Source organism: Sabethes cyaneus, chromosome 3 (genome assembly GCF_943734655.1).
Source record: "Sabethes cyaneus chromosome 3, idSabCyanKW18_F2, whole genome shotgun sequence".
NCBI lineage: Eukaryota > Metazoa > Arthropoda > Insecta > Diptera > Culicidae > Sabethes > Sabethes cyaneus.
In genome coordinates this window covers 25638296-25654214 of record NC_071355.1, presented here as the reverse complement: position 1 = coordinate 25654214, position 15919 = coordinate 25638296, and the positions used below count along the sequence as shown (strand labels likewise).

At 38.7% G+C, this 15919-nt stretch overlaps 1 protein-coding gene across 1 annotated transcript in view; it reads left to right on the top strand.

Annotated features, from left to right (window-relative positions):
• LOC128741505 (myogenesis-regulating glycosidase) overlaps positions 1 to 15919 on the top strand; it is a 41843-nt gene that overhangs the window by 14378 nt on the left and 11546 nt on the right. The window contains exons 2-5 of the mRNA XM_053837375.1: positions 95 to 501; positions 569 to 731; positions 6896 to 7026; positions 13779 to 13947. Coding sequence (XP_053693350.1) covers positions 131 to 501; positions 569 to 731; positions 6896 to 7026; positions 13779 to 13947 — 834 coding nt within the window. The 5' untranslated portion in view covers positions 95 to 130. The remainder of the gene's footprint in view (positions 1 to 94; positions 502 to 568; positions 732 to 6895; positions 7027 to 13778; positions 13948 to 15919) is intronic.

The following is a 15919-nucleotide window of genomic DNA, read 5'->3' as shown; positions in this document are numbered from 1 at the left end:
TGCGGCAATGTCTACCTTGTTTGCAAACAAATTAGCTAATAAGTTCACTACTGAATATGTACACAATTAACTCACTTACTTGTGTGTAATGTAGGTACGGCGGGACGGATTCGCGGTTTGAGTTAGCGCAATGAGCCATACACCGAGCGGTTATCATCGGCCGTCGCGTGGTAGCAAAGATGGCCACGAAGAGCACTTCGACACAGTCCACGAGCATTTGCTGCTGGAGGGAGACAAAATTCCGTTCGTCGATTCCGAGGATGAAAGCACTGGCGACAGCACCGACGGCGGCGGTAATGAACCGCTGGACGAGGACAGGACAGGTGGAACCAGCGGGAACGCGTCCGATTGTGAAGACGACGAAGACGACGTGATGACTGAGAGTCAGGAGAACCTGGCGATGGCTTATGTTAATCGGTACAGAATGCCGTCGCTTGCGGAACGTCGAAATCAGGGGAAGCTGACTGTTACGATCGAGAATGAGCGAAATCCTCCAGAACGGTGAGTGGCTATTCTAAATTGAACGAAGTTAGAAAAAGCGAGGTTTGTCTTATCTTGCCACTTTTAGTGTCCTTGCGGAGGAGGCCAAAGATAAGCACACGGAGCTCAAGAGCATCCAGGACAGAGCAGTAGGGCTGCGGCGGAATTCTATCTCGATGCCAAGCCTGACCAACGATGATCTGCAAGCTTTACATCAAGCCAGAGTTGATGAGGAGGAAAGCAAAATTCTGGTAAGTTTTTTATTTCACTGTAAATCACGCGGGGTTACGTATCTTCCGTGACGCTACGAACGGTTGTACAGAACTGCTCGATTGTGATTGATTGCTTCGTCAGTAGCTTGATAAGATAATGAGCGTTGCTCTATTTTTTTCATTATTAGAAAAGGTTGGTCGTACTAACAATCTACAAAAATTCAAATACCTTTGCAAAAAAATGATTTGTTCTAAAACTTTATAATTTTATAACCCGTTGATAATCAGCTTACCCGATGATAATCGGTTCAATTCAATTCGCGACATGTGAACTCGGTTGTGTAATTTTGCAATTTTCAACAGCCCGAAGGTACTGACACGATCAGAGTCACGCTCAAATTATCATCATGGAATCGACAGTAAACATTCATTGGTCCGCTGCGGGCACTCGTGCTCACCCGCTTATGATAGGAAATGTTTGTTGTTTGTAGAACCTATTTTGCCCTAGCGAAATGACTCTGAGTGACACTTGAAGTTGGCTTGAAGTAGTTGACTGCTAGAAACTACCGGAAACACCCGTGTATTGAAAATCAAAAACTGCTAGCTTCTGGTTATATCGAATGCAAGGTTGAAGTTAAAAGGTTCTAGAAAAACGTCTTTAGAATTCTACGTCTTTAGAATGAGTCCACCGGGAAGATTCACACAACCTTTTCTGGTACGTTGAACTACGGGATATTGAAATAAAATCACAGTGCAGTGAAGTGCAGTACAAATCATGAAGTCAGTTTACCAAACAAACTCAATATGTTGAACGGTTTTCGACTAATTTTGTAGTATTTCGAAATATTTAATTATTTATTTAGATTTACCGGGCCTTTCGTTAACTCGTGCCATCAGATTCTATTCAGCCATTTCGTTCAATTTGTTAACCGCAGAACGTTAGTTTTCCGTAAATTGTTTTTTGGTCCTAACAGTTTTTGGGGCATTCTCTGGTACCGCTTGATGATAGCCCAACGTTTCTTGACCAGCCGGAACTCTGGCCTGTTGGGAGGGTTTTTTGTCTTTGAGCACTCCCTGCATATCACTCCATGGTTTTTATTCTGTTAAGGCAGGATGCCAAATCCGGCCAAAACAGCATGGAACAATTGTGTTGCATCAAAAAAGGCGGCAAATGTTTTTCCAGACACTGGTTCACGTAAATTTTCTGCTTGAAGGTTCCGATTGCAATGAAAATGGCGTTTTCCAAACGAAAGGTATAAATGCCCTGCCTGCTCTTCTTGTTGCTGTATAAAATTCCTAACCGAAATCCGCTTGAATTCTGTGCCTTGGTTTTCTTTGGGATTTGATGCGATTTGGAGTCGTTAAGTCCTAATTCAGCTTACTTTTTAGTTCAATGCACGGTTGTAGACGACACTTCCAGCCAATAAGAATTTGAAACCGCTCCGCGAATCCGCGATTTGCGGATTTCTTTCCCGCTCCAAGATTCTTGGCTGTCGACATACCTTCCCTGAATGCTTTTATTACGTAGGTGAGAGTCGGTTTGGGCACTTTTAACGATTTCGCTAGGACGACGTGCGTGTAATACGGATTTTCGCGAACAAAATTTCGTTCAAATTTCGGTTGGGCGTTAGTAGGAGGTTATTTGAGAGTTAGTTGCACTAGCCCAGTAATTGTATTATGCTCTAATAACCGGGTGCGAATTCTGTCGATAAAGGAGGGTTAAGTCTTGAAGACGTTTATAGCCCAAGCCTTTGCTTTTTGCTGCCGGTTCATGATAAACGAAAGAAGTATTGCATATGACGAAGCAATGTTTTCGTATGACGAACTCCCGCTGGAACATGAAATATTGTTTTACTAAAAAATTTAAGTTTCGAAATATTTTATCTGTTTAAATAGGTTTGGTGTACAGGCAATAAGTGTAAAATTCATTTTATGTCAAAAAATTGAGCTTGCAGTTGAGTTGCAGATAAAACTCCTTCAAAAACTCGAAATAAAGTATGGATCCTGTTTAGCTATGACGAAGAAGGTTAGCCATGTTATCGAAATAAGTAAAAAAAACTTAAGAATCGAAATGTAAATTTAAAAACTACGAACTATTTGACGTAGGACTACGTCCTATTGCATAAGCGCTCGCTCTGCCAATTATGAATGGATTTTCATGCTTTGGATACCGATCGACTCATAATAGATGTAGCAATTATGTGATTTCTATTAAAACTTTCTTTTTCAATCACGAATGAGTGAAAATTAATGAAAAGTTTCAAGGTCAAATATCGCTATACATTTTCATCGTGATCGTCTTGCTTCAGAAACAGGGACTACAGTTAAACACACCAGCTCTAAAAGTGACGAAACCCTCTCGTCCCAACAGGTCGAAGATTCTTTACGACGTTTAGATTTATACTAATTTGATATCTGTGCTCAGAAAGTACGGTAGAAAAAAGTGATAAAATCCTGTCGTCCGAACCAAATTTCTTGGAACCGCGATAAACCTACACCAATTTGATGTCTGTGTTAGGGAAGTGCGCCAGAAAAAGTGACAGTCTCCTTATCCCAGCAAGTTATTTACAAAGCAACGAAGAATTAGCGATTGTCTGATTCGAAAATTTTGGGTGTTTAGTTTGTTGCTTTACACACTTTCAATTGTATTGCGTCAAGTGTGAAATATTTATTTATTTTTTCCGTTCAACCGTAAGTTGTGCGTCCAATGACAAATAGCGTTGGCAACCCAAGTAACCACTAAGCACTAACCATTAATCATTTAACAACATTATACTTACATACAGAACTATGCTTAAAAGCTTATTATTCTTTATATACTTCTGTAGAACTCACATAATGCTAAAAAGGCGAAATAGCGAGTTATTAAAATGCTATGCCGCAAGCATTTAATAAACATTATTGGTGTTTGCTTGAGGCTTCATCAAAATGACATTTTGTCTACATTATCGACGTATCGAAAAAGTATCGACGGCATATCCGCATTCGCTTGTTATAAAAAATGAGAATATAATAAGATTCGGTCGGTGACAAGTTAAAACGAAATGACAAGAAAAAAGTATTTTCTCATGAAATTATGGCGGAGTTTTCTGTAACCTCTCAAGGGGAACCGCCCAACAAACACCGAAGCTGAATTAAAATGCTACTGATTTGGTTACAGCTGATTTAACTCTGAATACAGGTGGTAGGCGCTGAATAAATTTAAGCAAAGGTCTCTGTATCCTATATGTGTTTAAGCAGCCAACGAATGTGCTGTAAATCAGCTGCTTCACATAATAGTGTCATAAGCAGAATAGGCGCATTTTCAACCTCTCTGCAGCCCGTCAATATTCTCAATAATTGTGCTATACTAGCTGAATAACGATTTGTCATCTTAATAAAAAAGCTCTCCCAAGAGATTTGTGCGCTGATAAAACATTTTAGCAGTCATTATTATTCAGCTTGATATGCATCGAATAAAATTTACGTAAGCAATTCTACAATACTTATTCAGCTGAAATTGGAGAATATCGCCCTTTTTGCAACCTTTGTGCGCCTTGTTTCCAGCTTTGCGCAAATTGGTTATGTAAAAACGCGCAAAAGCCTCTATCAAACTCCAATGCAGCTTCGAAAGCAGCTATTAGCAAGCCCGAAGCTTGATAAAATCACCAGATTTAGATGTTTAAGAGATGAAAAAAGGTTTTTATTTCTAAAACTAAACCATAGTTTAGTCACAGGATGAATGAATTCATCTATAAAAGCGTTTGATCAGCCTGAAATTGTTACTTGGGTAGCTGCTTTCAAAGCTGCAATGGAGCTTAATAGAGGCTTTTGCGCGTTTTTAAATAACCAATTTGCGCAAAGCTGGAAACAAGGGGTACAGAGGCGATATAACTGCTTAACAAGTGTTTTTCTGCCTCAAATCAAATAGGTTGTATAAGTTCTCCAATTTCGGCTGAATAAGTATTGTAGAATTAATATTTTTTTGAAACGATGATTCTACAATTGATGAAGGGACGGTAAGGGAAAGTAATGAAGAAGAATTTTTTTCCGGGAATGAAGGGGAAGGGTGGAAAGGAAGGAGGGGGGAAGGTTAATAGGTAGCTTTGTTTTAACAAGTTGTCGTTGTGACTCCTATCTTTTGTCCAATGCTGGGAAGGTGCGAACCAAGCTGTAATCAGAGATTATAACCGGATTTGAACCCACAACACCTGCCAGGGCGTGTCGCTCACTGGTACCCGTGTACCTTTGAACCACAGAGGCGCTGGTCCTGACCGCATTTCAAGGTCATGACTAAAGTCACGAGTTTGGTCAATTGTAGAATTGTTTGCATATTCAGCTATGGCTGAATAATTATGGCTGCTAAAATGCTTAATCAGCACATAAATGTTTCTTGAGAGTTTTATTAATTTTTATTTATGTGGATAAACGGGACATTTTTTGAAATGCTGAATAATGCTACCTCTTGGACGGGGCTCGAACCGGAATTATTCCTGAAACCTCATTCGTTTCTGTGCGGCTTTGCTATCTCAACCACTGCTGCTATAAGTGAGTGGGTTGAAATTAGTAGTATTTAAATCTTGGTGCTTGGTGGTATTCCTTCTCATACCATAGCAATCGGTTCTGCAAAACCAATGGGATAGAAAAAGACAGCATCCGTCAAGTGGAAGAGTGCAGAAAGAATCGCTGTAGAAAAGCTACATAAGATGTCAAGTACAAATCCTATAATAACACTTACGGTTTGTTTTACTGCATTTTTCTGTATGCATTATATTGTTACATTATATGCGTAAATAATGCTTTCTTTAATGTTGATTTGCGTCAATGCTTTTATGCATTAACAATGCTAATATATGTTTCATAAACATTAAGATTGTTGATTTACAACAATTTGGCTCTAGGAATGCATATTTATTCTCAATATACAGTTTTGAGTTAATGCTTATGGTTACTTGGGAAGATCCTTAAACCTGTTAACATTCGTTTCAAGCCTAAAATTTTGAAAATTTTTATGTAACTTATAGCTGACAAATGCTACAAGTTACATAAAAATTTTCAAAATTCGATATCGTCGCCAATCACCAGAAACTTTTAGTGGAACTACAAACTCTGAGAAACGGATAACACTGATATACAGAGTACGGGCATTTAAGAAATTTAAACTTGTCTTCTTGTATTAAATTTATAAGAATGTTTCAGAGTATTTATTACAATACAGTAAATTTAAAATCTGTGTAACAAACATTTCAAAAATGTCAAGCTTTTTCGAATTGAACCTGCATTTGTAGTCCTACGTGAGCCATTCGTTCGTGCCCCTAGGCATAGTCCTTCATAATTTTTTTAAAATTTTCATCGACCATACCCTTTAACTCACCCTCTAATGGATAAGGCCGTCGTACCTATTCATTTTTAGAATTCCAGAGCCACGTATGAAATTTATTTTGAATGGACAACATGAAAATGTGTTCAGAATAGATTGCTTGGAATTTTGGCATCAACATCACAACATTCAAACCATGCGTTCAGAAGTTATCGTCTTTCAAAAACAACAATTCAGGAAAATTACGAAAAAATTTATTCCGCGAATTTTGACCAAGTTTATTTATGAAAAAATATGACATCTAGAACTACATGACCGACCCTAAAATTTTTCTGTGAGTAATATATGCCTTATTTGAATTTTGTAATATACATCATTTGAAAAAATATATAGCAAAAGCGTTAAACGTGAAGAACGCAAATTGTTTTCTAAACTATTTCTTACTTGGCGGCTCCACAAGACAATTACTACCTGTTGTTTGAAAATCAGCACTTTAGCTTCTATTGGCAACTTTTTTGAAAAATAATTATTTGCTTGATGGTTTTCACGATAATGCCCGCTAAAGGGCAAACTGAATTATAAAAATACCTGCCTACATTTTAGTAATTGATTACCGCGTTCGATGCATCGTATATAATTTAAAATTTTGATCATTTGACACGAACATGATACAATCTCAGGATACACTCTGTGTCTCTTGATTTCCAAGTGTACGTGAAGCGCGCTGAAATAACGTGTGCGAAACAATCTAAAACCGCCTTTAGTTATGCACGTTGTGTGTTTGATTATAGCAACACTGTTCAGCCCGTTCGGTTACGGTATATTCGGACTGTAATAAGGAAAATTAATCAACCTGTTTTGAATATCTGCAATACTAATTCTCTCTCTCAATTCTCCTATGCAGGTTATTGAAAGTCCCAGTATAAGCACGGAGATCACGGCATCTCCGGATACTCCGAGTACACCGGTGAGCCCGAAGCCAATGCTGCACTATGACGATGACAGCGAAGGGGAGGAAAAACCTGTCAACAAAAGGTGAGTTGGCTTATGTATGAAAATTTTAATCAGTTTTATCATCATTATTATGGCCATTTTATTGTTATTATATATGCCATAATTACTGTTATTCAACTAAAATAAATTTTAAAAGGCATGTCTTAATGAAGATCACTGTGTTTGTAATACACTTAAGTCTCTTTTTACATAAACCGTGTATTTTATGATTTTTGAATTACGCGGTTTTTCTATGACGATTTTTGAATTAACGCGGTTTTCACAACATTTTTCGAATTAACGAGTTTTTTAAACGTTTTTTTACACGCCACGAATCCCCCGTGTAGAAAAAAGACTTGAGTGTAATTTGTTGGCACGTTTGTTACCTTTTCGTGCTTCAGGGTAGCATAACTTGTGTTTTAACATTATGTTTGCGATCCTTAACCCCTCTAGGTCGCATCATTTTTGTCTCCAAAAAATTTACCTTTTTTATACTTTGCTGCAGTTACGGGCCATGGGACACGCCTTCCGGATCCTGGGAGACACTATGAACTCGGAACCAGTTGCTATAAAGAAACATTTTAACTTCAGTAATACTATATGCTACTATGTCGCATATCAACAAATTTCAGCACTCGACAAACTACCGATTGGCGATCATCTCATGTCTCTCAAAGGCCGTATGGCCAATGGTCACGATCTGTAGGAATTATGACATTAGTAAAGGTTTTCGGGAAAATTCCCGAATTTGGTTTAAAAACTGTTGAAAGATTATAAGATAAAAGATATCATGTATCAATGGAATCTATAAATTTTGCCGCGTCTCGCTTTTCCACGTCTGAATAGTTGAAAACACCTGCTTACTGACAAAACGGCGCTAGCAGCCAGGTAGCACTTCCAGACTGCTGTGGAGCCACCAACACAGAAGGAAGTTAAGAAGACAATCAGTGAGCTGAAAAACGGTAATGGCTGCTGGGAAGGACGGTATTCCTGCTAACCTTCTAAAAACGGAGAGCGAGTGGCTGTATGAAGCAATCCACCTGATCATTGTCAGGATCTGGAAGGAAGAACAAATACCGGAGGAATGGTTGGATGGCCGTATTTGTCCTATTTTTAAAATAGGAATCGACTCGAGTGTAAAAATTATCATGGCATTACATTGCTTAATTCTTCTTATAAGGTGCTCTCCCGTATCCTGTTCGGTGGACTGAAAGTGTTAGTGGAGTCTTTAGTTGGAGGGTACCAAGTTGATTTTAGCGAGGATCGCTCCACGACGGATTAGATCCATGACGGATTACTCTCCATCAGTTATTAAACAAGTTCCGGGAGCACAACTTGCAGACTCATTATCTGTTTGTGGACTTTAAGGCGGCGTACGATTCAGTCCAACGAAATGAGCTATGGCCGATAACGCAAGAACATGATTTTCCAGCGAAACTAATTACGCTGATTCATGCGACGCTGGACGGGTCCAAATCAAGCGTCAGACCTAAGCCGCTTTCGTGAGGCTGGTCGGACTGAAGCAAGGGGATGCACTCTCTAATCTGCTATTCAATATTCCTTTGGAAGGTGCAATACGAAGAGTCAATGTGGAACGGAACGGGACTATCATCACGAAATCTCACATGCTTCTTGGTTTTGCAGATGACGTCAATATCATTGAAATTAACCGTAGAGTAGTAGAAGAGACCTTTAGGCGTGTTGACCGGGAAGCAACGAGATTGGGACTTACCATTAACACCGTCAAATGAAGTACATGGTTGCTGGTAGGAAACGTGAATGTCCCAAAATGGAGCTGGCGGAACGATATGAAGTAGTGGAGCAATTCATATACCTTGGTACGCGCGTGACAGGTGACAATGTATGTAAATCGCGAAGTAAAACGACGCAGCTGCGAATTCAGGCTATCCGGTGGCCTTTTACGAACATGAATCATGGGCGCTACAGGAAGCTGATCGCCGAATGCTTGGGAATTTTGTGCACAAAATTCTGCGATCTATGCTTGGTGGAAAAATGTAAAACAGAATGTGGCGCAGATTCATGAACCACGAGCTATATATAGTAGAACGAGTAGTGAAGGCGTAGTACGACGTGGTAGGTTGCATGTGGCTAGAATGCCCGACGAAAGAGTAGCCAAAACTATTTTCAGCAGAGAACCAAGAAGATGTCGTATACTTCGGGGCAGACTCCGTACTCGATGGATATGCACTGTCGAGTTCGATATACGTTCAGCTGGTGTTACAGGTGATTGGAGAACGGTAGCCCAGGATCGACAGTGCTGGAGTCATAACTCGTTCGGCACAGGATCGTGCGTCACCACTAAAGTAAAGTTAGTACATATATGTATATACATATATATGGAAAGCTGAATACCTGCAATCTTTGCAAGGAAAAGGAGCTATCGGCAATGAACCATTGTTATTCTATTCTATCATATGTTTACTAGGAATTTTAATTTATGCAAAAAAAATTTTTGTCTCTTTTTTATTTACTTGTATAACCCATCTAACAATTTTATTACACTCTTATGCTGGCTTTTATAACCAATACTAGAGGACCCGGTAAACTTCGTACTGCTACAAATTGGACTGAATGTGTCAGATTGTAAATTTCAGATGAACTGAGAGAGCTGCTGACTTTTAGAAAAAAGAGTTTACTAAAGGTATAAGCAGGGTTTTGTAGTTTTTTAAAGAGTCCAACGTTTGATATTTGATGTAGTTGATGTTCAGAGAGCGTGTATATCTAATAACCGTATCTGACAATCTGGCAATTTGACAAAATCTCAAAATTTATTATTCGTTGGAAATATGTCGGTGTAAAAGTTGGTTTGTGAATTCCCAATACCCAATGGTTCTATTGATAGAATTTACATCGAGCCTTGTCTTATGAACTCTGCTGATTGTGCACTTATTTTTTGTATAAGTGATTTCGATGGCTTAAACAGCGCCTAGTTTCGTCTGCTGCAGTTGATTGTCTAATTATAACCATCATGAGAACGGAATCATTACACTACCAACTATATTTTAATTGATGCTGAAATATATTATTGTACTATTTAATACTCCCAAACACTTTTTATTTGCTTTAGTATAGTCATCCCAGTATTATCTATTCTATATGCTGGTTCTTGAGTTAGCCAACAATTTTTGGACACTCGAGCATATTCCCTTCATCACAATCAAAGGTTCGTGTGAAATTCCATGATAATTTAAAATTGAATTCATTATTCTGATACGTATTAGATATCAACAGACATGCGATTTTTATTTTTATTTGCTTTCTAAATTGATTGATAAGAATTAGCCAAAATAGTTGCATTGCCCAATCTTGATAACTGTAAGTTGCAAACTGCGTTAGTATTCATTACTGATCCAGATTCCATTAACAACTACATAACATTTTTAAGAGATGAAATACGAATTGAAATCGACAATAAGTTAACTTTTGTAAAATTTTCATTTATATCAGTACATTTAGAATTGATTTATTAGTGTATTGCTGAATACTATGTTTATCTGCATATGAAAGTTCTTCATTTGGCAATTTGGAGGTGCCAATTTAATCAATTTAGTGCTTAAACCATTTGTACGAATTTCATTATTGACGCTTTTGGCTTGAGTTTGGGTTTATCAAAAAGTTATACCTACAACACATTACATAATGTTAATTATTTTCTGAACTTGCTAGACCACAGAAATGATTAATAGCAAGAATATCCCTCATTGTTACATGTGGCGATTTCAAAGAGGTAACACGTGTTTGGTTTTGGCGGCAACGGTGCTGTTAATCAAGCGTGGTATCGGTTGATGATCGTAGTAACCACCGATATGGCGCATACAATGCGTTGCGGGTTTTATATGGAAAACTTATTTTTCGAGTTTTCTAATCTTTCCAGTAAATTTTACAATTTTTCTCGCCGTAAAAACATAGCGGTGGTGGAAACGAACACAATAAAGAAAAGACGGCTCAAATCGGATGATCCGTTCTCAAGTGATGCGCGGTCGAACTTTTTCACTTCTCTTTTATATATAAGATTGGTCATGAAAACCGCAATAAGAGTGCAATAAAACCCGCATTGTTACTTGGGAAGACTGTACGCCGTCATGATGTAAACTAATTTGGAAAGTGAGGAAATGTCTGATGCGAAAAATGGTTAATTGACTGTATTGGTACCTGAATAATTTGAGATTATCTAATATTACGGGCGGCAGTAGTTTAGTTAATAAAACATTTGGGTACCATCCGAAAGAACGTGGGTACGAACCGCACCTGCTGTTGCTAGGGCCCTGATATATTTTTGGTCTATATCGGAATTTTCCAGTTCATCCAATTACTGACTTCGCATTAGACACTTTGTCACTTTCCAAAATACTTTTGGGTATTAAGAGCGTTGAGTGTAAATCCAAAATATAATTAAATAATTTTATGCAGACAAATCTCGTGTTTTTGCCTAAAAATTTAATTTTTTGACTCTACTGCTTTAATCAATATTGGTAAAGTAGTAGAATACCGTGAACGCAGCTAATTCTCATCAGTTCCTAATCCCGATCACTCGACCAAGGTAGCCGACTTTTAGAAGATTGAATTGAAACTCATAATTCAAGGGCATGCTTTGATCATGAGGATTCTCATTCACTATTTGATTCAATTTTCTAAAAATCAATTACTTTAGTTGAGTGATCGGAATTAGGAACTGATAGGGTAACCAACGTATTTTGGACCCCCTCAGCAGCTGTACATAATTTGGACACTTACAGCAAAATCAAATGCAAGTGTCCAAATTATGTACAGCTGCTGATGGGGTCCAAAATAGGTTGGTTACCCTAACTCCCCAGGTAACCCCAGGCAATTCCAATGTAATTTAAAAGCAACCCAATAAGCATTTAAGTTGCCTTAAATGCTACTTAAATGCTATTTTGGCAAAATATGCGGTTACTTTACTGCTAGCCCTCTCATAGTGCTGACAATGCTTATTTGCAGCTAGTTACCAACAAGAAGAATTTAAATAGAATTGTGGATGCCAATTTACAACAGTTATGCAGTCAAAAAGCTGATAAACAACAACCTGCAGTATAAAACGCCAGGGATGCTAATAAACGACTGATTTACTGCGTATTTTAATGCTTATTGGTTACCTGGGTCGGGGTCAATATTAGGATATTTTTATATTAAAAGTTCTACAGTTCCTAAACAAGCAAAGATAGAGGTATACTACATTCAGCAATGATGTGTATTTTTACTATTTATACAACTTTGTAAAACTCGATAAAACCATACAAAGACTACAAAAACAACTGAAATAGAAAAACTGATTTTAACGATTTTTCATGTATGAGAAACAGGCTTTTTCTTTCTTTGCTGAAGAGATAGGAGATTACTGTCTGTATTATTGCACTTTTAGGGAGACTGATAAAAATTTGAATTTCGTTAGACGATAGAACTTTTAATTTTAAGAAACTCTTCTGAAGGTTCCCTAAACTTAAATCCAAGTTTTCCCGTTCAAAACTCGAATGCGCCCTAAAAATGTACTGGACCAGTGGGCTGCGCCCGGTAGATTAGATAGCGTTGAGCAATCGGTTGATCAATTGAGGGTTAAAATTTAATTTTTAGTAGAAGTCTTCGATAATGCAAGGTCTTAAGTCTTGAATTTTGAAAAAATATTCGAAAAAAAATTTCCCGATTTTGTCAGTTTCCCCATTTTGTCAGCCCAAAATATAACATGTGACTGACAAAATCAGAACATTACTGTAGTAGATTAGTATAATTTTCCAAACCGTATTTAGTATTGCTTTTTTAATACTATAAGTACTATTAAAAGAATATGCAGTAAAATAATTTGTCTATTTTCCTATCCTAATGCTGTACCGCACCCACAAGACGGCGCGTTTAGTACCTCTACGTTCTTACAATACTCTCCGCTGCGCACCGCAAGCAAGCAAGCAAGTAAGTCGCGTACCTACTATCAAGTGAACTTGCAGTCGCCTAACCTAACTTGCGGAAGAAGCGCGAGGGCTTCGGATTGCTCGAAACCGGCTGGTTGCCTTCAGTGTACGCGATAACGTCCGGCAGTGCGGCTGTGATTCTTTTCTAAACCGGTCGGTCCCGTTTCACCACCGTGCGCGAGAGATTCGAGCATTTCTTCGTCACCAGCTGATTTTCGCATCCCAAGCAAAGTATCATAAATAAAAAATAAGCGCTTTATCCGTCCAGAGTCAGCGCTCTCGTCACCGCTGCTGCTGCTGGAGGAGATATATGACTGCGTTTATCATTAGACGCGAAAGTGAGTTAATTTAGTCGCTTCCTTTATTTGAGCCAACAACGACGAATTGTGTACGGGCAAAGAAGCTGCGCAATCTAGTAGCATATCGTGTGAATTACTAGGTGTAATATCTGGATTAATGTGACCAAAAGTTTAGTTCAAAGGTGCTTTTCTAGTACCGGTAACCGTGACAGTTGTTTGTTCATTAAATTAGCTTAATTTTTGGTGCATGCGTCTATTCGGATTGTGTGTGGAGTGGATGATCGTATTTCAAAGAGAGCTTCTTTTGCTTACGTTATCGTAATTTTATATGTTCCACTGAGTGTCTCTTTCGAGAGAACTGACTGGAAGTCCAGCAGGAATTCCACGAAGGAAACAACATGAAAATAAAAAGACCTAAACAAAAACAATTATTGCAGTTTAATCCAGTTATTCATTTCATTCGTATCTGTCATCCTCTAAGCTAAGTGGAGTGTAGCGCATTATCAAATCTAATTCGTTCTTGTACTTTGCTTTGACCCCCGCCGCCGTGCAGGACTTTATTCCGGAGTAGCCGCCGAGGATCAATCGCTCCGCTGCCGGCCTTGCGACTCAACGATAAGGAAATGATGGCGAACGACTTCGACACGCAGAGCGTGGTGAGCAATCAGGCCTCCATCACCAGTGTCAACTCGCTGGCCAGTTTGCTCAAGGAGAAGATGCAGGTTTGTTTCCGTTATGTCTTATCTTTTGGTTTGTTTGTTAGAAATGTTGGGACTATTTTCGTTACAATTATGAATTGACACAGAAGACTGCAAACGAGCGTATTGTAACCTACTAAACAAAGGCTTATCTTGGGTGTGGTTGATTGTTCAATTAACAAATGTAATTTGATTGAGTAGTTGTCACCAAAAGGTCCGCATTGTCTGAATTTTTTTTTTGTTCATAACTATAAACACAAATATGATGTGAGTAAAGAAAGATTCATTTCCTTCAAATCTTTTGTACTTATTTATTATCCAAAATATTAACGGATATGCGATGTATTTCAATCAATGTTTTCTGTGTGGACTGCATTGAGAAAATTAGTATTATCGTTGAACCAACTTTTAACTGTTTTTGAAACTCATCTTCATAACATTTCGGAATTAGTTTATGTTTTTAAATGCCATGCCAGTTTTTGATTGCCTCACAATTCTGGTCTGTTATGCTGTGCTGCTATGCCAATACTATGCGTAGGACTAATTTTTAATTTAGTAGTTGGGATATTTAGAACAAAATGTAAAGTTAGGTAATATTTTCATAGTTTCTGTCCAATTCCAATGGATTCAAAGAATTTAGGGCCTTAAAATGTTTTTACTTGCAAATCCACTTGACAGTTGAAAAACTTAGTGATATCTAATTAGTACTAGGTTACAATATACAGATTAACGCTAAAACGCTTGCGACAACTTTTATTTTATAAATGATATATGAAAACCCCATCAGACAGATAAAACCGGGAACTTCGAGTACAGTTTCTCTGTTCAGATGAAACTTTCCGCCCCGCGAGAGCCTTCACTGTCCGTTTAGTCAGTGCAAAGAAATGTACTTAATTGAATAATGACGCCTACGACGTGTTGTACATATTATCTCGATTCTACCGTGCATCACACCGCACCGGTAACACTCCGCTATGTTCTACGTACGACGATGGCGGCGACAACGACGACGACGACGCCGCCGCCGCCGCCGCCGACTACAATTCAGATGATATTCACAATCACAATCAACAATCGTCGATCGACCAGCTCACGTGTAGTGTGGTGTGTGCTGGTGGATGGTGGTCATCTTGACACGGTAGGTGATTCACCGGCATAAAGCACTGCAATGTGCACCAAGTCGCGTGACTTGAAAACCAGTTTCGGAAGAAAATATCGGTTATGGATTTGGTCGTTGTTCCTATCTGGGCAGACGACATCGGAAAACAGATTAACATTATAAGTCAGTTTCATACCGTTGGAGTTTAGCGAAGTTCCTTCAGTCTTATGTGCTTGGATTTATAGGTTTCAGTAGCTGATATTTCATCTTTTCTCTAACGGGTATATGGTTGTGTTTTTTGTCCACTGGATTCACTTGTAACTATTGATATTTGCAGGGCAGTTTTCAGAGAAATATATGAAGATATAGGTTTGATGTTTTCGCCCAGTGGTGGGCATACGCGTGATGCGGGCCAAGTCAGATCACCCCATAAATGCCGCGGGCCGCAATGAGCTCTCGCCATTCCTGCGCATAACCAAATGTAAAATGGGCGGCAACAAAACCCGATTTCTAGGAATCACCCCAAGATTTGGGCCGGAAAGCATTCATATCCACAACATGCACGAGGTATTACGTCTGAATTGAGTGATCCTTGTGTCATCAAAAAATTTATTCATAAGTTCGAATCACTTAAATCAGTCCGCGAGCCGCACAAATCATCTCGAAGGGCCGCGGTTTGGCCATCACTGTTTTAGCCTCTTCATTTCTGTACACAAAATTCTTTTCCGCATCCGGTTTCATAGACTGCGGCCGCTGCAGGAGATCTTTGTCGGTGAATACCAGTGTGGTTTACGAGAGGGATGCTCTTCGACGGATAAAATGTTCACCTTGTAACAAGTTTTCGATAAATTCCGAGAATTCAACCAACCTTTGGTTTATAGATTTCAAGGCGGCGTA